The sequence below is a fragment of the Cannabis sativa genome, chromosome 9, assembly GCF_029168945.1.
Source record: "Cannabis sativa cultivar Pink pepper isolate KNU-18-1 chromosome 9, ASM2916894v1, whole genome shotgun sequence".
Classification (NCBI taxonomy): domain Eukaryota; kingdom Viridiplantae; phylum Streptophyta; class Magnoliopsida; order Rosales; family Cannabaceae; genus Cannabis; species Cannabis sativa.
Window position 1 is genome coordinate 42,046,724 of NC_083609.1, and position 22,042 is coordinate 42,068,765.

A 22,042-nucleotide genomic window follows, 5' to 3' on the forward strand; every position below is an offset into this window, starting at 1 on the left:
AAATTATGCAGAGTTGATACAATTCCAAACTCGGCTTGGTCTGATTGGTTCGATTTGAAGTTCAATCGTAGAAATTTAAAGAGCTTGATCGGTGGTGAAAAGTCCCTGACTGGGTCGAATATGTTAGGTGTTCGGAGATCTTGGGGTTAGAGACGGTTGTCGAAGGATCCGCAGTGGGCAATTCCGATTGTGTGGCCGCCAGAGAGGGCGACGATGTCTGTGCGGTTGAGGTTTTGGTTATCGGTGAGCTGTTACTGAGAAAGATAGGAAGAAGGGAACTCGTGGGAAAATCAAGCGAAGAAATGATGGGGCTGGTTAGATTGTTATTAATGTTATATTATAAGTAACGGAGTTAAGCTTCCGTTTAAGTCCTTTATAATTTTTTTTTTTTTTAAAAAGAACGTTACAAAAAATCGTTAAACCAAGAAATGTCGTTTTTAATATATAAAGATATGTTTTTCTTTTTTTAATAACATACCCCTAATATTTCTTACTACCAAGCAAAAAGATTTTTTATTTTTTTTTAAAAAAAAAATGAAAAAAATAAGTAAAACAAAAGAAAAAGGAAAGAAACACACAAAATTGGTGATAATGCATTATTTTTAATTTGGCGGCTTTGACACAGTCAGCAGTTGTGGAGGCTCAGCTCATGCAACGATTTTACCAGACTATCCTTTTGCCTCCAACTCACCAAACACAAACATTTGACTCAAACATATTCAGATTGGTAATTTTCCAGTCAAATCTAAAACAACTCCGTGAAACAAACTCATAATAAATTATTCTATGCCGTTTCACTTTCGATCTTTCTGCGGTGTTCTGCGTCAGCCCTTACGCAATATTCATCTCCGGGGTTTCCCGGCATCCCACATTTTTCGGTAGAGATTCTGTTCATCCTCCCTTTCATTACATATTTTTAAAATTATTTTGATTTTGACTTCGCTTCTACTTGTTGTTTTAATTTCTATATGGAAATCGACAAGTGCAAGAATTTCGGGAATGGCACCTCCGATTCTTTCATTAGCTCTCCCTTCGGAGACTGGTCGAGTTCTCAGTATCCAGTCTCATACAGTTCAGGTATTCATGGATACTTCGAATTAATTTCTGTTTGGATGCTGAGAGAAAGCGAATTAAGGAGATAGGGGAGTGAATTTCTTTACAAAATAGGGGATACCAAATATAGTTAATACGTTTATGAATTGCTTGAGTAAACTGTTTTAGGTTGGAGTTGGAATGAGATCAGAAAGAGTTTTTCATCTTTTTTCTGGGTTTATCTGAGGTTTACTGCATGAATGCTGTTTGAATTCCTATCAATCTTTATCTAGATTCGTACATGTTTTTATCCCATTATAAATGATACTAAATGGATTTATTCAATGAAAAAAATGATTTGCTCATTGATAGGACTTAGGCACCGTTAAAAAACTCTGCAATTCACAACCTTTTAAATTCAATAGTATAATTGTCAGAATACTTTACATTTGTGACAAAATTTACTAGTCTGATGAAGATGGATATGACTTCATTGGACCACATATTGGTGTTTGTGGGTATCTAATTTCAGATTTTAGACAGAAATTTGTGTTGTATGAAAACCTTAACAGCCTTGTTGTCGCAGTCTATCTGTCACCAGCTTAAAAATGGGAAGAGGTACGACGCTGATGTGTTTGTTGGTTATCATGTCGTTATACTATTAAATTTAGTGTAAGCATGGATTTGTGCATGGGGAGATATGTTGACCTAGAACATGATGCTCAAACCTATCTGATGTGGCCTAATTTTGACTAGAACATTTTGTCAGGTTATGCTATATATGTTTCTTTATGTCTTTTTTACTCTTCTACTAAAAAAGAGACGACCGAATTAGTTAACATTTCAAAGTATTGCATTGAGAAGGGAAACATGGTAAGTAGGATGTGTAAGCATGTTGTCTTTCTCATGTTAGAAACTTTATAATGCTGATTTTGAATGTCAATCTTTGGACATTAATGTTGGAAGAGTAATATCATAATGGGTAGAAGCAGTCATATGGCGAGTGATGAACACAATTTTATTTATTTATTTATTTGATAAAGTCATGTATATTGCAATCAGACCATGAAAGAAGAGGTACATAACCTTGGGAAGGAAATTTGAGTGGAAGGGAAAGGAGATGAGTTTTCACTTACTGAATTCTTTAGAGATGAAAAAGTATAGACAAAAAATCACCTTGTTCGGTACAAAATTATTACAAGGAGGGAATAGAGAACAATTTATGTTATTTGAGTAACATGTAGAAATGTTTATTAGACATAGTGGTAATGGTGTTTCGCAACCATTTTCTTTCCTTCTAAAAGGGAAGAAGGTCATATGTCCATGACTAACCTTCTCGTGAATTTATTAGGGAGCCTCACTTATGGGGGAAACCGTGGTAACAAAAAGTAAATTAGAGAAATACAGCAAAACGGAAAGAACAAATATGAATTAAGCTAAAAAAACTCTTTTTCTCAGAACCAAAAACAAAACAAAGGCAGAATATACTGAAAGAAAATAATAAAACTTAGTGCAGAATGCTTCCTACTCTCTCCTAAGGTCTCCTCAAATCCCTTAGCCTTATAGACCCAAGTTGCAAACCAAAATTTGACCTTCTCCCATCTTCTGGTGTATTGACTTTATCGCTGAAGATCCTACCATATCTTTATATTTGAATCTCAGTTCCTTCTTTATTGTCAGTTTTTGACTCAAAAGTCTTAAACTCAACTATAATTTTGTAGATAAAATTGGAAAGGTTGATTGTTTGTATGAGCTAGGATGTTAAATATATAAAAGTGAGGTATTACACTGCTTACGTATAAGATCTGTGGGACCATATTCGATGATATAAAAAGTGATGCAGTAGATTTGTGGGAGAAGACCCAATGTTGGGTTGCAACTTGGGTTTACAAGACTAAAGGTTTTGAGGGGCTTTCTTTTCAAGATCTAAGCATTGGGGAAATCTTTTACAATAAGATCCTATTTACCCTGTTTCAATACTTATTTTCTTCTTCTTTTCCAAAAAAAAAAAACTTATTTTCTTCTGCTTTTTTGTATTTCATTCGATGTATTGAAATGGTAGGTTTGGAATTTTGGTTCAATCTTTAGGTTGTAACATTCCTATTAGTGTTTTTTTTTTATTACTATGGTTTTCCTCTACCATAAGTGAGCCTCTCTAATAAATTTGGGTCAGTCTCAGACATATGTGAGCTTTGTCTCTTTTCTAAAAAAAAAAAAAGAAGTATCACATTTGCTTCCAAATTGTAGGACAATTAAGAAAGTTTACATTTATGTTAATTTATAGAATATTCATGTACTGTGTAAGAAAACTTATTCATCTTGAATTATCCAATTTATAACTATGTCTGTGTCTTGAGTGTCATTGTTTATGTTGCTTATTTTTAGATATTCTCTTTGCCATATCATGTGATGCTATGAGAAAGAAATTGTCTGTAGTTTGTTTTAAATTTGTGAACCATGCCCAAAGCTAAGGTTCATATGTGCACAATCCAATTTCATCTTGTATCTCATCACTGACCTAGACTCCAACAGTTCTGAGATTTTGTTTCTAAGCTTTTGTCTTTGATCATAAATTGGTTAGTTCTATTATACATGTAAAATAATCTACTTGCAGTGAACGTATTAATTCAACATGTTTATATTTCTATTGTCAACTTAAAATGTTGCTATCTTAAATCATTTTAGGGATATGTTGGCAACAAATCTTCCGTCTTTCCTCTCCAATTATTAGGCTACGATGTCGATCCAATTAATTCTGTGCAGTTCTCAAACCACACAGGCAAGATGATTCTCTTAATTCATTCAAACAACCTTAGAATTCTGAGGCCTTATGTATGATACGATTTTTCATTAAGTTAGTATGGTGTCCTAGTTTGATGAAATGAAGATCATGGATTGATTAACTTGAAAATCTTGCAGGATACCCAACTTTTAAGGGTCAAGTCCTAAATGGAAAACAACTATGGGAACTAATAGAAGGCCTTGAAGAGAATAATTTGTTATACTACACTCATTTATTAACAGGTATCATCAAATTTATCCTCATGACACTTTTAATATTTGGGCATGGTTAGATTTATGAGTTTGGATGAACTATATGTCTAGCATAAGAGACAAACTTTCTCTGCATAGAATCTTCGTTATGTTTGCGCAACCAACCCAATTGATGTAAAGGAACTTGTTTCTAGATCTCATAGTGCAATTCTTTTACTTTTGATGTAGTTTATAGTAGCCCAAAATTTGTATCCATTTTTCACGATATTATGTATGGATTAAAAATTTGATGGCAACACAATATAAAAATAAACCCGTTTATGACATTTTGATTATTTATCAAAGGAACCACAACAGTCTATACAACCTTCAAACAATAAAAAATAAAAACAGTCTACGCAAAACTTGTGCTCGTATTTTACATTATGCCTTACATCACCTTTTATCATCAATAAAAAATTAGAACCATTACCTTATATTCAAAAGTACTTGTGACATCACTTTATTAATTATTCTTCCCATACTAGTGTTGATCATTTACTTTCAATCAATTTGATATCATTTTGTAGTGGTTCAGAATTAAATTATGCAATCTTAATTTTTTTAAAAGTGGTAACTTGAAAATATGGATTGCTCTTTACAGCCTTTCCATCTATTAATTCCAAGGATATGTGGTTGACTGGTTGGTAAATGATAAGTTTTGAAATAATATTTGTATATTATTGATTTTATTTTTTGAAAAAGATAAAGAGGTCGCTTGTCTTAGACCGACCAACCCCGTTATGTTATTAAATCCTCACTTGTGGCAGAGGAAAAGCTGTAGTAAGACAAACTAAGTAGATAACTTTTGACTCTACCTCATTTAATTAATTATTATTTTCTTATTGGTAAAGTAATTAGTTCTCTATTAATTTGATGCTATTTAATTCTTGCTAAATTATACTTTGCAGGTTATATTGGTTCAGTTTCTTTTTTGAACACTGTATTGGAAGTTGTCCATAAGCTTCGTACTGTAAACCCGAAACTCACGTATGGTAAGTAGATTTAGTGGCTTGAAATTCATTACCATTTACTAGGACTTTTAACAAATCTCTACTTCTGTTCACTTGAGATATTGTAGAATTGAGGCTATTGAAAAATGTATCTGTCCTGCAGCAGGGCTATACTTTATTGGTTTTTTACATTTTGCACACCAATGGCACCTCTCTCATGTTTCAGGCTCAAAGATCAGCCCTAATTTTGCAATAAAAGAAGTCAGTTTTTGTAGTATTTTCTGATTATTATATCAAATACTACCCCTATCTAAGGTGTTCTTTTAATTATGTTACACTAGACATGCAGCAAACAAGCTAATAACCCCATATGATCTGGTCATAAACCTTTCTGGGATATGTATACAATACTTGTTTCCAATCTGCCATAATTGAGTTCATTTGCAACATTGAATGAACATACTAGTACCTACTTGCTAGAATCATCCTAAGATTTTGGAACAATATATTTGTACTTATGCAAGCTGTCTTAGCAACACCTTTTTGCCAAAATCTTACATCCTTTCCACAAAGTTTATCAGTCTGAAATTCGAGATCATGACCCGACACTAATCCACTTGAAAGAGCTATAAAACAGTGACTCTTATTAACACACAATGAATGAGCATCCATTACAATTTACAACATGCCTGGGTAATGAATACACTATTTATGTTGCTTTCAGTTTCACATAGATAATCACTGTTGAAGTGTGGGCATAGTAATTTTTCTTTGTGTAGACATTCCATTATGCTCTTAGAAAAATAATTGAAAAACATACACGTCTTTATGTTGTCATCAATGTTTACCTTTCTTGTCTAGTATGTGATCCAGTGATGGGTGATGAAGGAAAGCTCTATGTCCCTCCTGAGCTGGTATCAGTATATCGTGAAAAGGTAAGTAATATGCTCAGCCGTTTATGGGTGTGCATGTGTGTATTGTTTTTATATCCTTGTGTGTTTGTAATCTGAAACATTGGTTGCTGATAAAGTAGTGAATAAAGGTGTAATGACAAATGAACACAGCAATTGTGTTTCCATATTGTAGAAAATAGTGATTCGAATTGTGTATTGATTTCATAGAATAATACATATTTATATACAAAGTTAGGAGACATAAAAGGGAAACTACCAAAAAATAGGAAACTACTAAATATCTACTAAACAAATAATTCTTTTACAGTTAATATCTAACACTCCCCCTCAAGCTGGAACATAGATGTTAATCATGCCCAGCTTGTTACAAAGATAATCGACCCGCACCCCATTCAAAGCCTTTGTAAAAATATCTCCTAGTTGTTCTCCGGTCTTCACATATCCTGTGGAGATCAGACCTTGTTGAATTTTCTCACGAACAAAATGACAATCAATCTCAATGTGCTTAGTTCGCTCGTGGAATACGGGATTCGAGGCAATATGAAGAGCAGCTTGATTATCACACCATAATTTTGCTGGAATAGAAGTCTTAAACCCGAATTCAGTCAAAAGCTGATAAATCCATATTACCTCACACACGGACTGGGCCATAGCTCTATATTCTGATTCAGCACTGGATCTAGATACAACATTTTGTTTCTTACTCTTCCAAGAGACCAGATTGCCCCCAACAAATACACAATATCCTGAAGTGGATCGTCTATCTACCTTGGAGCCTGCCCAATCGGCATCAGAAAAACACTCAATATGGGTATGTCCATGATCCTTGTAAACTATACCTCGTCCTGGTGCTCCTTTTAAGTAACATAAAATTTGTTCTAATGCTGCCCAATGATGAATTGTTGGGGAAGACATGAACTGACTGATAACACTAACTGGAAATGCAATATCTGGACGAGTCACAGTTAAATAATTCAACTTCCTAACTAACCTGCGATATTTCTCAGGATCTTCAAATGGTTTCCCATCACGTGTAAGATGCACAGCTGGATTCATTGGAGCATTGCAAGGTTTTGATCCCAATTTCCCTGTCTCAGTTAGCAAATCAAGTACATACTTTCTTTGAGACAGAAAAATACCTTGTTTACTCCGAGTAACTTCAATCCCCAAGAAATACTTGAGTTCCCCTAAATCTTTCGTGTTAAACTGGGCGTGAATGAAAGACTTAAGGGATGAGATGCCTTCAGTATCATTTCCAGTAATAACGATGTCATCAACATACACCACTAACAAAATGATACCAACAGTTGATCTTTTATAAAACACAGAATGATCTGACTTACTTTTCAACAAACCAAACTTCTCAACAGCCTGACTAAATTTACCAAACCAAGCACGAGGGCTTTGTTTCAATCCATATAAAGATTTGCGAAGATGACAAACTCGCCCTAACTCCCCCTGAGCAACAAACCTAGGAGGTTGCTCCATATATACTTCTTCCTCAAGATCTCCATGAAGAAAAGCATTTTTAATATCAAGCTGATGCAAAGGCCAATGATGAGTAGCTGCCAGGGAAATGAACAGTCGAACAGATGTGAGTTTAGCAACAGGAGAAAAAATATCACAATAGTCCACTCCATAGGTTTGAGCATAACCCTTGGCAACAAGACGGGCCTTTAAGCGAGCAACTGTGCCGTCTGAATTGAATTTAACCGTGAACACCCATTTACACCCGATGGCCTGTTTTCCGGAAGATAAATCAACCAAGACCCAAGTACCATTCGCAACCAAAGCATTCATCTCTTCTATCATTGCGTTAAAGAAGCCAACCAGGATGAGACATCGCTTCTCGAACAGTTTTAGGAATAGTGATAGAATCAAGAGAAGCAATAAAAGAACAAGAAGAAGAGGAGAGATGATTATAAGACACAAAAGAAGTAATAGGAAAAGTACATTGGCGTTTACCTTTACGTAGTGCAATGGGAAGATCATCTGAGATGTCCAGATCTGATGACGAAGATGCGGGTGCGGGACATGAAACGGGAGGTGGAGGAGGGGGCGCCCGGTGTACACTATAGGAGGCCGAGGGAGTGGTGGAGGTGGTAGAGGTGGTGGAGGTGGTGGAGGTGTAGACATTGTGGGGGTGACGACCGAGGCGGTGAAGGAACAAGAGACCCGCCAGAACATGGAGCAGGCGCATAGGATGTGACAGAATAAACCAACAAATCATCATCCTCCCCCTGACTAGTAGAAGTAGTGGAAGATGAAAAATAAGGTGTATTTTCTACAAAAGTAACATCAATAGAAACAAGATATTTGTTGAGATCAGGACAGTAACACCTATACCCTTTCTGAAGACGAGAATAACCAAGAAAGACACACTTTAGTGCCTTAGGGTCTAATTTGGTGACAGATGGACGGACATCGCGAGCAAAACAAACACTACCAAATACTCGCGGAGCAACTGGAAATAATGACTTATTAGGAAAAAGAATTTTAAATGGAATTTCACCATTAAGAACAGAGGAGGGCATGCGATTAATAAGAAAGCATGCCGTGGAAACTGCATCGGCCCAAAAAGGTTTAGGGACTTTCATTTGAAACAAGAGAGCACGTGCAGTTTCAAGAAGATGTACGTTTTTACGTTACGCAACACCATTACGAGGTGCGTATCAACACAAGAAGTTTCATGAAGCATGCCATTAGAGGTCATATAAGATTGAAATTGAGCGAGACATGTACTCTTTGGCATTATCACTTCTCAAAGTACGAATAGATACATTAAATTGAGTTTGAATCTCGGCCACAAAAAGCACGAGAATATAGAAAACAACTCGTAACGATTTTTCATTAAATATAACCAAGTTAAACGAGAATGATCATCCACAAAAGTAACAAAATACCTGAATCCAGGTTGAGACAAAATAGGAGAAGGACCCCAAACATCAGAATGAACTAACTCAAAAAGAACACTAGCACGTTTATTGACACGTGGACTCAAACTAACACGATGATGTTTGGCAAACTGACATGACTCACATTCTAACGAAGATAAAGTACTATATTGGGGACACAGTTTCTTGAGCAAAGGAAGGGATGGATGACCTAAACGACAATGAGCCTCAAAAGCGGAAGCAACACTCGAACAAGCAATAGAGGTTGGCGGAAGTGGGTCAAGAACATACAAGCCACCAGATTCATGTCCTTTACCAATAATCTTCTTCGTCATAAGATCCTGAAACAAACAATGATCAGGAAAGAATGAGATGCAACAATTTAGATTACGAGTGAGTTGACTAACAGAAAGCAAATTAAAGGACAAATCTGGTAAATGTAAGACTGATGATAAAGACAACATAGGTGTAGGAACAATAGTGCCAGATCCAAGAATAGAAGCTGTTGACCCATCAGCTAAGGTGACAACAGAAGTGGGACTGTGAGACTGAAAAGTGGAAAAGAGACGGGAATTACCTGTATGATCTGTGGCACCAGAATCAATGACCTATTTTGAGGATTTGGAAAGAAGGCAGGCATTAGAGTTACCTGAATCAGCAATCGCAGTGACAGAAGAAGATGAAGACTTAAGTGTTTCCTGATACCTTGAGAACTTGGCAAATTCATCAGCAGAAATAAGGACCGATTTGTCAGATGCATCACTAGTGCTTGCAATATTGGCAGAGTGTTGTTGTCGATTCTTAAATTGTAACTTCCTACACTCAAACTTGGTGTGGCCTGGTTTCTTACAATAATTGCACATGATGCTCCCAGAATTTGGTGTGCGGTTATCAGGTCCTTGTGAATTACCTCCTTTAAATCCACTTGGAGTAGAGTTTCTTTCCGGTGCAGAATTATTACGACTCACCAAGGCGCTATTAAGAGGAGTTGAAGAGGTAGTCTCTGTGCGAAGAACACGAGTAAACACATCTTGTAAAGAGGAGACATCAGAACCAGAGAGAACTTGTGACTTTGCAGAGTCAAATTCAGATGAGAGTCCTGCAAGAAAACTCATAATAGCCATCTGTTCTCGTTGGCGCTGTTGAACTTTTACATCAGGACTAAACGGTAATAGCACATTAAGTTCTTCATATGTTTTCTTGAAAGCCATAAAATAATTCATAAGAGACTTATCTTGTTTCTCCGCGCGATAAAAAGCTTTGCAAACATCATATATGCGAGATATGTTGTCTTTGCCAGAATACAAAAACTCCAAGTAACCCATTAGTTCTTTAACCAATTCACAATGATTAATCAAACTAATTACCTCATTATCGATAGAATTTCGAATTTGAAGGAACAAGCGAGCATCCTCACGGAGCCATATTTTCCTTGAATCGTTTGTTTCTTCAGGAGGATCATCAGTCAAGTGATCATCTTTGTCAATACTCCTCAAATACAGTCGAATCGTCTTACTCCATTCTAAATAATTCGAACCAATCAACTTATGGTCCGTGATTTTAGACATCACGGGAACCACATCAGAAACAACGATTGATTTCGAATCTGATTTTATCTCTGCCATAATCTCGAAACCAAAAAATTGACAGAAAAAGGAAGAGAGCAAACTCAAAGGAATAGATACCTAAACACAAAGAAGACAAAAGTATCAAACCACAAAATGCGAAGAACCGCCGAAAACCGAAGCAAGGAGGACGAGAAAAGAGCAGGAGTGGGACGGGCGTCGACCGCCACCGGAGAAGACGCCGGACGCGCCCTCACGCGCCGGCGCGTGGGACGGTCGGCAGCGGCGGACGACGGCGCGTGGGCCCCACGCGCGGTGAATCTGGACGCCGGACTTTTGGGTTTTGCAGTCCGGCGGCTGGGCAGTCCTCCTATGTGGGCGGTGAGAAAAAATGGTCACTCCAAATAGGGTTTTCGAAAAAACAACCCTAAACTCAAACCCTAATTTTTTTTTTTTTTCAGAACCCTAATTTCGAATTTCGAATTTTGAATCACAATGCTCTGATACCATGTAGAAAATAGTGATTCGAATTGTGTATTGATTTCATAGAATAATACATATTTATATACAAAGTTAGGAGACATAAAAGGAAAACTACCAAAAAATAAGAAACTACTAAATATCTACTAAACAACTAATTCTTTTACAGTTAATATCTAACACATATATTTATAAATAAGCAAATTAAGCTTAATTTCTAGTTTTGGCTAGTTTCTGAGGCTTATTCTTGGTGCAAAACTTGAAATTTAATCCTATGGTGGTGGCTTTTATATGATGTTTATTGCTACTAGGTGGTTCCAGTGGCTTCAATGTTGACTCCTAACCAGTTTGAAGCAGAAAAATTGACGGCGTCCAGGTAATGTCTGATATCATTTTATATAGGTAGACACTGTTTTAATATTATTGTTATTATTGCCCTTGGGATATCATTGGTGTTGAAAACTGTACAATTTTCCTAATAGTTTGGCCACAGATAATTGTGTGTATGATGACATTAAAAACAGTCAAGTTATTTTTCTTTTTCTTCTTTTTTTCTTTTTTTTCGAAAAGAGAAAGGGGTCACTCAAATATATTGAAAACCCTCATTTGTGGCGGAGGAAACCATGGTAACAAAAGTTATAGCATAAAGCACAATAAAACACATAACAAACAAAACAAACAACACAAAAACCATGTTTTAAATTTTTCTATTTCACAAAAAAATTTTACTTCTTTATGATCTCCACAAGATACCTACATATGCCCGTATATATTATGATTTAATAATGTGTTATCAAAGTATGAAGGAAGTATATTACAAAACAGAAATTGACAAGTGTTACCTGTTACAGGATAGAATCTGAAAGTGATGGTCGTGAAGCTTGCAACATTCTTCATGCAGCTGGACCTTCAAAGGTTCAGTATCTAATTCATAAGTCACATGCCAAACCATGAAAATACTTTTATTATTTGTAATACCTCCTTGTTTAATCCTTATATTATGTCCTCTTGTACTGTTGGTCATAAAAAAGTAACAAATTTATATTATTATGTCTCTTATACATATCTGGATTGAAATAACTCATATAGTAGACAGAATAAAGTCAAAGAAACTCCTGATTTAACAATAATTAAAAATGGTTAACCATCTGCCAAATATGAAGAGGAAGATAAACTTGTTAAAATTCCTGTTTTTTTTTTTTTTTCTGTAATGCAATCTAGCTCTGTGTGGTATGCATAATCTTTGCTAATTCATTTCTGCTGTGAAGAAAGGTACTTGGTTTCTGTAATTTACTTGATCTTTATTGTTTGGTCATTCTTGGGCAGTTGATTTACTTGGCTATTGTTTGTATAAAATGATGGTTGTTTAACTTCCAATTGAAAAGAAAATCGCTACTTCACACATGCTTTTATTGTTCAGCATTCCATGCTGATTCCTAAGCTATTATTTTTAGATCAAATTTAAGCTCAAATACTTATTAGATAGCTGATATACACAGCAATAGTAATGACTGAATAACCTTGGTGTCAAGTGTATTGATGCTGGAAAATAGTCTTGCATTTGAGAGGCTAGAAATCTCTCCACTGATCGATCCAAGGGCAATTACAAATTCCAGAATGAATCCTCACTGCTCACACTCTACACTAATCAAACAAATTATTCTCCCTAGTTCCGAGGCCTGACTGAAAATATAAATTCTCCCTGTTATACCAGATAAAAGGAAATACATGTAAACATGACAGCAGTACTATAGCTTTCTATGTGGCCAGCTTGGCATACTTGAACCAACTAGGAGGCGTAGCAGTAGATCTTCCTGTTTTAGCATGAGAGCGGAAATCAATATTGTCATGTGTATCAGAAAGATCAAGGTTTCCTAGATGAAGTTTGTGCTTAGAAGTTGACCCAAAATCTGGTGATATTAGTTTACGATCCTGTATGTAACAATCTTGATAGGTAGATAATTTTTTTGAATTTCATTTTCAGTGGGCTGGATTTTAAGAATGACTTGTAGATTATGGGAATTGGGAATGTAATATCTTGAAACTATTGTGTGCATGAAGGTTGTTTAATTTTAATTGTTGACACCAAGAGGTAGCTCAAATGTTTGTGGTTTGCTCCTACATGGTTTGAGGTTCTAGTCCCTCTGGGTACCTAGATAGCAATTGCAACAATTTACTGCTCACCATATATTGTAAGGTTAGGCGGGAATTCTAGTATAAAAAAAATTATCTGTTGATAAGTTGAACATAGTAGGATATTGGGTTTTGGAAATTATCTTTGGTGATACAGCAGGCTAGGGCTTAGCACGCAAGGGAGTGGTTGCCTTGACATTAGCTGGGTTATATAACCAACTAACCAAATTTGCTGGGTATCCTTTTTATATTCTATCTAATGAATCTCTATCAAGAAAATGGTCAACACTATTTTGTGAAATGGAAAATTCACCCAAATGTTACATTGCCTATTAGGGAAATTGTAACCTGTGAATTTTCATTAGTAAGATCCTATCTTTATCTGTTTGAGTTGAGTGGAACGTTGAAAAAAGAATATATGTGATGTTAGAATATAATTAGCTGTATATTGGTTGTAAAAAATTTAGTGTTAATTGTATTTAGGTAGTTTCCTATTTAGTCTCCTAATTTTGTATATATATACAAATTATTCCTTTGAATAAAATCTACTATTCATTTACCATATTTTACATGGTATCAAAGCAGATTTTGGGATTAGAATTTGAAATTCGAAATCAGGGTTTATCTGAAATTGGAGTTCTCAATTAGGGATCATAAATTTGGGTTTTTCAGTTAGGGTTCATTTTTCGAAAACCATCTTCATAGGAATCATTTATTCTCACCGCCCACTTAGAAGGATTGCTGAGCTGCCGATCTGCCAAACCCCAAAATTCGGTTGCCGGATTCCTCGCGTGTGTGGCTCACATGCCGCTTCTTTCTATTGCAACCTACCCCACGCGCCGGCGCATGGAGGCGTGTGTGACAGAGATTTCGATGACAAATCATCATCGGTTCGTTTCAGGTTCCTCTTAAACCTACTCGCGTTTGTTCAGGTTGTAGTTTGGTTTTTCTCCCTACTTTTTCTTTAAGTGTTCTTTACTTGTTCTTCGTTGTTCGACTCTGTCTTGTCTCTTTCGATATTTGTTTTTGAAGTTATGCCAGAGACAAAATCAGATCCAAAACCACTAGTTGTTTCTGATGTGGTTCCCATGATGTCTAGAATCACGGACCATAAATTGATTAGTTCGAATTATTTGGAATGGAGTACGACGATTCGACTTTATCTAAGGAGTATTGACAAAAATCATCACTTGACTGATGATCCTCCCAAAAAAAAGATGATTTAAGAAAAGTGTGGCTATGTGAGGATGCTCGCTTGTTTCTTCTAATCTGAAATTCTATCGATAATGAGGTAATTAGTTCGATTAATCATTGTGAATTGGTTAAAGAACTAATGGATTACTTGGGGTTTTTGTATTTTGGCAAAGGCAACTTGTTTTGTATGTATGATGTTTGCAAAGCCTTTTATCGTGCGGAGAAACAAGATCAGTCTCTTATGAATTACTTTATGGTATTTAAAAAAACGTATGAAGAGCTTAATGTGTTACTGCAATTTACTCCTTGTGTGAAGGTGCAACAACGCCAACAAGAGAAGATGGCTATTATGAGTTTTCTTTTAGGACTCTCATCTGAATTTGACTCTGCGAAGTCACAGGTTCCTTCTGGTTCTGATGTCTCCTCTTTACAAGATGTGTTTACTTGTGTTCTTCGCACAAAAACTACCTCTTCAGCTCCTGTTAATAGCGCCTTAGTGAGTTGTAACAATTCTGCACCATGGAAGAACTCTACTCCAAGTGGATACAAAGGAAGTAATTCACAAGATGTGTTTACTCGTGTTCTTCGCACAAAAATTACCTCTTCAGCTCCTCTTAATAGCGCCTTGGTGAGTCGTAACAATTCTGCACCATGGAAGAACTCTACTCCAAGTGGATACAAAGGAAGTAATTCACAAGGACCTGATAATCGAACACCATATTACGGGAGCATTATGTGCACCTATTGTAAGAAACCAGGCTACACCAAGTTTGAGTGTAGGAAGTTACAGTTCTAAAATCAGCAAAAGCACTCTGCTAATATTGCAAGCACTAGTGATGCATCTGATAAATCGGTCCTTGTTTCTGTTGATGAATTTGCCAAGTTATTGAGGTATCAAGAATCACTTAAGTCTTAATCTCCTTCTCTCACTGCGATTGCTGATTCAGGTAATTCTAATGCATGTCTTCTTTCCACATCCTCAAAATTGATCTTTGATTCTAGTGCCACATATCATATGACAGATAATTCCAGTATCTTTTCCACTTTTCAGTCTCATAGTCCCACTTCTACTGTTACCTTAGCTGATAGATCACCATCTTCTATTCTTAGATCTAGCACTGTTGCTCCTACACCTCTGCTCACTTTGTCATCAGTCTTACATTTACCTAATTTGTCTTTTAATTTGCTTTCTGTTAGTCAGCTCACTCGTAATCTAAGTTGTTGAATCTCATTCTTTCTTGATCATTGTACATTTCAAGATCTTATGATGAAGAAGGTTATTGGTAAAGGACATGAATCTGACAGCTTGTATGTTCTTGATCCACTTCCACCAACCCCTATTGCTTGTCTGAGTGTTGCTTCCGCTTTTGAGGCTCATTGTCGTTTGGGCCATTCATCCCTTCCCTTGCTGAAAAAACTTTGTCCCCAATATAGTAAGGTGTCTTCATTAAATTGTGAGTCATGTCAGTTTGTCAAACATCATCGTGTTAGTTTGAGTCCTCGAGTCAATAAACGTGCTAGTGTTCCTTTTGAGTTAGTTGGGGTCCTTCTCCTATTCTGTCTAAACTTGGATTCAGGTATTTTTGTTACTTTTGTGGATGATTATTCTCGTGTAACTTTGTTGTATTTAATGAAAAATCGTTCTAAATTGTTTTCTATATTTTGTGCTTTTTGTGCTGAGATTCAAAATTATTTTTATGGGTTTGTTCGTACTTTGTGAAGTGATAATGCCAAAGAATACACATCTTCTCAATTTCAAGCTTACATAACCTCTAATGGCAGGCTTCATGAAACTTCTTGCATTGATACTCCACCCCAAAATGGTGAAGCAGAATGTAAAAACAGACATCTTCTTGAAACTGCATGTGCCCTCCTGTTTCAAATGTACGTTCCTAAACCTTTTTGGGCCGATGCAGTTTCCACTGCATGCTTTCTTATTAATTGCATGTCATCGTTTGTACTTAATGGTGACATCCCATTTAAAATCTTTTTCCTAGTAAGTCTATGCAGTTGCTCCTCGGATATTTGACAGTGATTGTTTTGCTCGAGATGTTTGTCCACATGTTGCCAAATTAGATTCTAAGTCATTAAAGTGTGTCTTTCTTGGTTATTCTCTTCTTTAGAAAGGGTATTGTTGTTATTATCCCGATCTCAACAAATATTTTATTTCTACTGATGTTACTTTTGTAGAAAATACACCTTATTTTTCATCTTCACCTACTCCTATTCGTCAGGGAGAGGATGATGATTTGTTGGTAAATTCTGTCACACCTTCTGTGCCTATTACATGTTTTGATGAGTCTTTTGTTCCTTCACCTGCCTCGGTCATAGCTCCCACAACGCCCACACCTCCACCATCTCCTATAGTGTACTCGAGGCGTCTACTTCCTCCACCTCCAGTTTCATTTCTTGCACCTGCATTTTGTCATCAAATTCGAAACTCAACAATGATCTTCCCATTGCACTACGTGAAGGTAAACGCCGATGTACATATCCTATTTCTTCATTTGTTTTTTATAAACATCTCTCTTCTTCTTGCTCTTTTATTGCTTCTCTTGAATCTATCACTATTCCTAAAACTGAAGCAATGTCTCGTCCTTGTTGGCTTGCTGCAATGATAGAAGAGATGAATGTTTTAGTTGCAAATGATACTTGGGTCTTGGTTAATTTACCTTCGGGAAAACGAACCATAGGGTGTAAATGGGTGTTACGTTTAAAGTGAATCCAGATGGAACAATTGCTCGCTTAAAGGTCTGTCTTGTTGCCAAGGGTTATGCTCAAACCTATGGAATGGACTATTGTGATACTTTTTCTCCTGTTGTTAAACTTACATTTGTTCGACTGTTCATTTCCATGGCAGCTACTCATCATTGGCTTTTGCATCAGCTTGATATTAAAAATGCTTTTATTCATGAAGATCTTGAGGAAGAAGTATATATGAAGCAACCTCCTGGGGTTGTTGCTCACGGGGAGTTAGGGCAAGTTTGTCGTCTTCGCAAATCTTTATATGGATTGAAACAAAGTCCTCTTGCTTGGTTTGGTAAATTTAGTCAGCTGTTGAGAAATTCGACTTGTTGAAAAGTAAGTCAGATCATTCTGTGTTTTATAAAAGATCAACTGTTGGAATCATTTCGTTCGATTGTATGTGGATGACATCGTTATTACTGGAAATGATACTAAAAACATCTCATCTCTTAAGTCTTTCATTCATACCCTGCTTTACACGAAGGATTTAGGGGTGCTCAAGTAATTCTTAATAGTTTAAGTTACTCGGAGTAAACAAGGTATTTTTTTGTCTCAAAGGAAGTATGTACTTGATTTGTTAACTGAGATAGGAAAATTGGGAGCAAAACCTTGTAGTGCTACAATGAATCCAGCTGTGCATCTTACATGTGGTGGGGAACCATTTAAAACTCCCGAGAAATATTGCAGATTGGTTGGAAAGTTGAATTATCTAACTGTGGCTCGTCCAGATATTACATTCTCAGTTAGTATTGTTAGTCAGTCTTCTCCAACAATTCATCATTGGACAGCATTAGAGCAAATTTTGTGTTACTTGAAAGGAGCAACGGGATGAGGTATTGTTTACAAGGATCATCGACACACCCAAATTTAGTGGTTCTCTTATGTAGATTGGGCAGGCTCTTAGGTAAATAGACAATTCACTTCAGGGTATTGTGTATTTGTTGGGGGCAATTTGATCTTTTGGAAGAGTAAGAAACAAAATCTTGTGTCTAGATCTAGTGCTGAATCAGAATATAGAGCTATGACACAGTCTGTGTGTGAGATAGTATGGATTTATTAGCTTTTGACAGAATTTGGGTTTGACTTCACTTTCAGCAAAATTGTGGTGTGATAATCAAGCTGCTATTGATTCTCATTTTGTTCATGAGAAAATTCAATAAGGCCTAATCTCCACAAAATATGTATAGACCTGAGAACATTTAGGAGATATTTTTACAAAGGCTTTGAAAAGGAGGCAGGTTGATTATCTTTGTAACAAACTAGGCATGATTAACATCTATGTTCCAGCTTCAGGGGGAGTGTTAGAATATAATTAGCTGTATATTGGTTGTAAAAAAATTAGAGTTAATTGTATTTAGGTAGTTTCTTATTTAGTCTCCTAAGTTTGTATATAATACACACTATTCCTTTGAATAAAATGTACAATTCATTTACCATGTTTTACAAACAATAATATTTTAATTTTTTCAAGAAAATTTATGTATCCACTTCTTTTATTTCTGGTGTTACCTTTATCTCTTATTTTTTAAGAAAAGCAAAATCTAGTATTTGATGACTGAATTGTGATAATTTTTTCAGGTTGTAATTACAAGCATTAACATAGATGGTAATCTTCTCCTCATTGGCAGTCATCTAAATGAAGAGGTATATTTCTTTGTAGGGTTTATAGCATAGCCATCCACTGAAGCTTTTGTTGTTTGAAAATTCAGTCAGTTGAGAAATTTTGTTGACAATTAAGTTCTTCAATTTCAAAACAGTGCAATGAAGTCATTTTAGTTCATTTTTAAGGTAAATTCGAAGTTTTTTCTTGGATAATTTGATATTTTTCTTAACATTATACACATTGCATTGTATAAGAAAAATAAAAAAACCTTCTTTCAAAAACTAAGAATTTTGAGAAAAATAAACAACAAGGAGTAATTCTTGAGGACTGAATTTCCAAACAAGGTGAAAGTCAGGGAGTACTTCTATGAAGAGCGTAAATGCAAAAATATTTTTTGTCTTGAACTTCTTTTTCTTTGTTTTCCTTCCTGCTTTCCTCTCTCTCTCTCTCTATATATATAGTGAGAGAGGGAGGGAAAGAGGGAGGGAGTAAGTTAGTCAGCTCACAACCAATGCAATCCATTAAAAACCTAGAGAGGGAGGGAAGAGGGAGTTAATCAGCTCACAACCAATGCAAGTCATGTTTAGGAACTTTGGTTTTCTTTAGTTTTCCCTGTAGTCAACTAATTAATGATTGATAATTCTGTATTGTATGATATTGATTAAAATGGTATGAATCTCTTTCAATATTTGACACACAAGAATGGCGCAATATCTGTTGCACATATGTTCTTTGAAAATCGGGAGAAGATGTTAGTTGTTATTCTGCTGTCAAAGTGCAGAATTCTTTTTTTTTTGGAGGTGAAAGTACTAGTTTATTTACTCTACTGTATAGCTGTAATGAAGTATGATATTTTGGTTTGAATTTGACAGGGTGAGTCACCTAAGCAGTTTAAGATCAGGATTCCCAAAATTCCTGCATATTTCACGGTACGAGGAATATTCTTATTTCTTACGAGTTCTTCCATCAGCAAAGTTTTATGTATAATTTTCTTCATAAAAGGCTTGAAATTTGACTGTGTCTGTTACCTAACCAGATCAATGTCAGAGGGCTTGTTTATATTGTTTTTACTTTTTGCTGTGAGAAACTAATTTATTAGCTGATTAAAACAACAAAAAGTTGCTATTTCATAATAATCTGACTGCTGCTTTCAATGACTTGTGGACAGAGCCTAAGAATTACTCATCAAATTACAATTTTTTGTAAAGTAAATTGCAGTCCTTTTAGATTATATATCATTTGGCACTTTAAACACTTATGCCTTTGACAAGGTATAGATTCTAACTTAGTTAGACCCATGAATAGTAAATAGTTTAAGTACTATGACCTATGGTTTTCTCCATGAAGTATGGAACACAATTTCTAACATTATACTAGATATATTGCCTCTCAAAGCTTGTAGGTTTAACTATATATTCTTAAGATCTTAATTTAGTCCTACTGGTCCCCTATGTGAAACCACCAAGATATTTTATGAAGTAGAAGGTTCATTCCACACTAAAAACCATTGGTTGCACTTCGCACCATCTTATATTTTCAATTCAAGGGTGTATTTAGAACGACTGGAGTGCAGTTTTTTTGCTTGTGGAATTCTGTGTTTGTTTATTATTTTCTTATAAAAAAAATGTTTACTGCTTGAAGTAACTTTATGGTAATTAAGAGAACTTGAATTTGAATTATGTTAAGTGGCTGGTAAAGGACTACTGAAGATGTGCTTCAATATGTTGAGTATTTCTGAGAAATGGAAGATTCTTGGGTGTTTATTTACTTGTTACTTATAAGCTGGTTAGGATGTTTTGGAGGATTAATGTTTTCATTTTGTTACAGAAATCCATGATACCTATTTTGAAAAATCTCACACTTTCAATGTTTATCTGAAAATGGTACAAGGGTATGTGGTCTAAAATGGATATCTTCTTAAGAAATTTTAAAGGGAAGTTTTCGAATTAAGATAAAGAAAAAAATCATAGAATCATTAGTAGCATTTTGGCATTCTTCAGTCCTCAGAAAGATATATTTCAAAGAAACATGGGACAGAAGATCTTTTTCATTGTTAAGAGCTTCACGGAAGATGTTTTCAATTGAACTTTTAGCTTGATTTTCTTTTAGCATGTTTCAATACTAACCAGATTAAATAAATTGATGACATCATTATTTACAACAGACTTCTGATCTAAATGTTCTTGCCGATCACAATCTAATTTGCTTGGTTATTAATAGTGGATGCCTCCTATAGATACTATCATCGATGTGTACTGTCACTGCTGTTTTGTTTATTGCAGCTTTAGCTCTACAGTATTAGTTATTTTCCTCTGTAAGATGCTTTAGACTAACAAATTTATATTACGCTTATGCAAGGGCACTGGAGATCTTATGACAGCACTTCTACTTGGTTGGAGCAATGTAAGGAATTTAAAATATTTTCTGGCTAATCATTTGCTAGTATGAAGCAATTCATGCCAGAATTAATAGATTTTCTTTTCTTGTTCATCAGAAATATCCTGACGACCTTGACAAGGCAGCAGAACTTGCTGTATCAAGCTTACAGGTAGGCTGTTTTAATTCCTGATAATAAAGACTTCACCTAATGTTAATAATTTTGCTGTGAATACTCTCATATAAGCCGGAGCTCATTTATTTAATAAATAATTACAGTTTTGGTTTAGGTTTTAGGCAAGATATAGCAGGAGTTTGTAGGTTTCAGCTCAATGGTTTCTCTCATTTTGTAACTTTAACAATTTCGATGTACTCGCTTTTGTTACTTTATCGAAAGAGACCTCAATTGATATACCGTACTAACGCACCTACCTATTTAAAGTTTTAGACACCTTCTTAAAAGTGGTTTTATTTATTGTACATGAAATTATACGGCCTTAGCTTATCACTAATCCACCAATGTTTGCAAAATAGATGTATCACCTGGAAACAAAATAGGGTTTTGTGCTAGAATCATTGTTTTTTGCTTCACCTTATTCACTTCCCAGACATTTTGTTTTGGACACGAAGCAAATTAGTATCCAAAACAAAATTTATCTTAGATAGCTATATTATTTCAGTGTAGTTTCTGATTGACTAATGAATCTTTTTCATAACTTACAGGCACTTCTGCAGAGGACACTGAATGATTACAAAAGAGCTGGTCACGATCCCAAGTCAAGCAGTTTGGAGATTCGTTTGATCCAAAGCCAGGACGACATCCGCAACCCACAAGTTAATTTCACTGCCGAAAGATATAACTGAATGTACAAAGCAAATGCTGAGAGCGTTTGACTTAATAAAAGACTTGGCGTTTTCTCTTTAAACTTCACCTATTGCTTTTGGGTGTATAGTTGTTTATTTCAAGGGGCTCTGCAGTGTCTTAATTAAAAAAAAAAAAAAGAAAATAAACTATTCCATTATGCTATACCTTAGAGGACACTGTTCGGAAAAAATCAAGGGTCTTTAAGATCTTTAACAGCATATAAACAAAATAGTGATGATAAATCACGTCATGACA

General features: G+C 35.5%; 2 protein-coding genes across 3 annotated transcripts; one reads left to right on the plus strand and one right to left on the minus strand.

The window, feature by feature from the left end:
* The first annotated feature begins 548 nt into the window (after positions 1 to 548).
* LOC115722316 (pyridoxal kinase) lies at positions 549 to 21,956 on the plus strand. Its single transcript, XM_030651501.2, has 13 exons — positions 549 to 878; positions 984 to 1,077; positions 3,718 to 3,811; positions 3,952 to 4,056; positions 4,977 to 5,060; positions 5,880 to 5,953; positions 11,183 to 11,247; positions 11,723 to 11,786; positions 18,522 to 18,587; positions 19,419 to 19,475; positions 20,905 to 20,949; positions 21,041 to 21,094; positions 21,646 to 21,956. Exons 1-13 carry the CDS (start codon positions 787 to 789, stop codon positions 21,784 to 21,786), a joined length of 1,035 nt encoding a protein of 344 aa, XP_030507361.1. The 5' UTR covers positions 549 to 786; the 3' UTR covers positions 21,787 to 21,956.
* LOC133030894 (uncharacterized) lies at positions 8,960 to 10,509 on the minus strand. Of its 2 annotated transcripts, none has more exons than XM_061103869.1 (2): positions 9,476 to 10,509; positions 8,960 to 9,167 (listed from the first exon to the last, which is right to left on the minus strand). In XM_061103869.1, the coding sequence occupies exons 1-2, from the start codon at positions 10,449 to 10,451 to the stop codon at positions 9,139 to 9,141; spliced, it is 1,005 nt and encodes a 334-aa protein (XP_060959852.1). In that variant the 5' UTR covers positions 10,452 to 10,509; the 3' UTR covers positions 8,960 to 9,138. The 2 variants fall into 2 exon arrangements, with proteins under 2 accessions (XP_060959852.1, XP_060959851.1); XM_061103868.1 differs by lacking the exon at positions 8,960 to 9,167 and adding an exon at positions 9,325 to 9,374.
* Positions 21,957 to 22,042: the final 86 nt, after the last annotated feature.

Coding starts and splice junctions, on each gene's coding strand:
- LOC115722316 (XM_030651501.2), top strand. CDS start 787: ATGCCGTTTCACTTTCGATCTTTCTGCGGTGTTCTGCGTCAGCCCTTA. Junction 4,057..4,976: donor CTACACTCATTTATTAACAG/GTATCATCAAAT, acceptor TATACTTTGCAG/GTTATATTGGTTCAGTTTCT. Junction 18,588..19,418: donor GCAGTCATCTAAATGAAGAG/GTATATTTCTTT, acceptor TGAATTTGACAG/GGTGAGTCACCTAAGCAGTT.
- LOC133030894 (XM_061103868.1), bottom strand. CDS start 10,451: ATGGCAGAGATAAAATCAGATTCGAAATCAATCGTTGTTTCTGATGTG. Junction 9,375..9,475: donor CACTGCGATTGCTGATTCAG/GTAACTCTAATG, acceptor TCCACTTTTCAG/TCTCACAGTCCCACTTCTGT.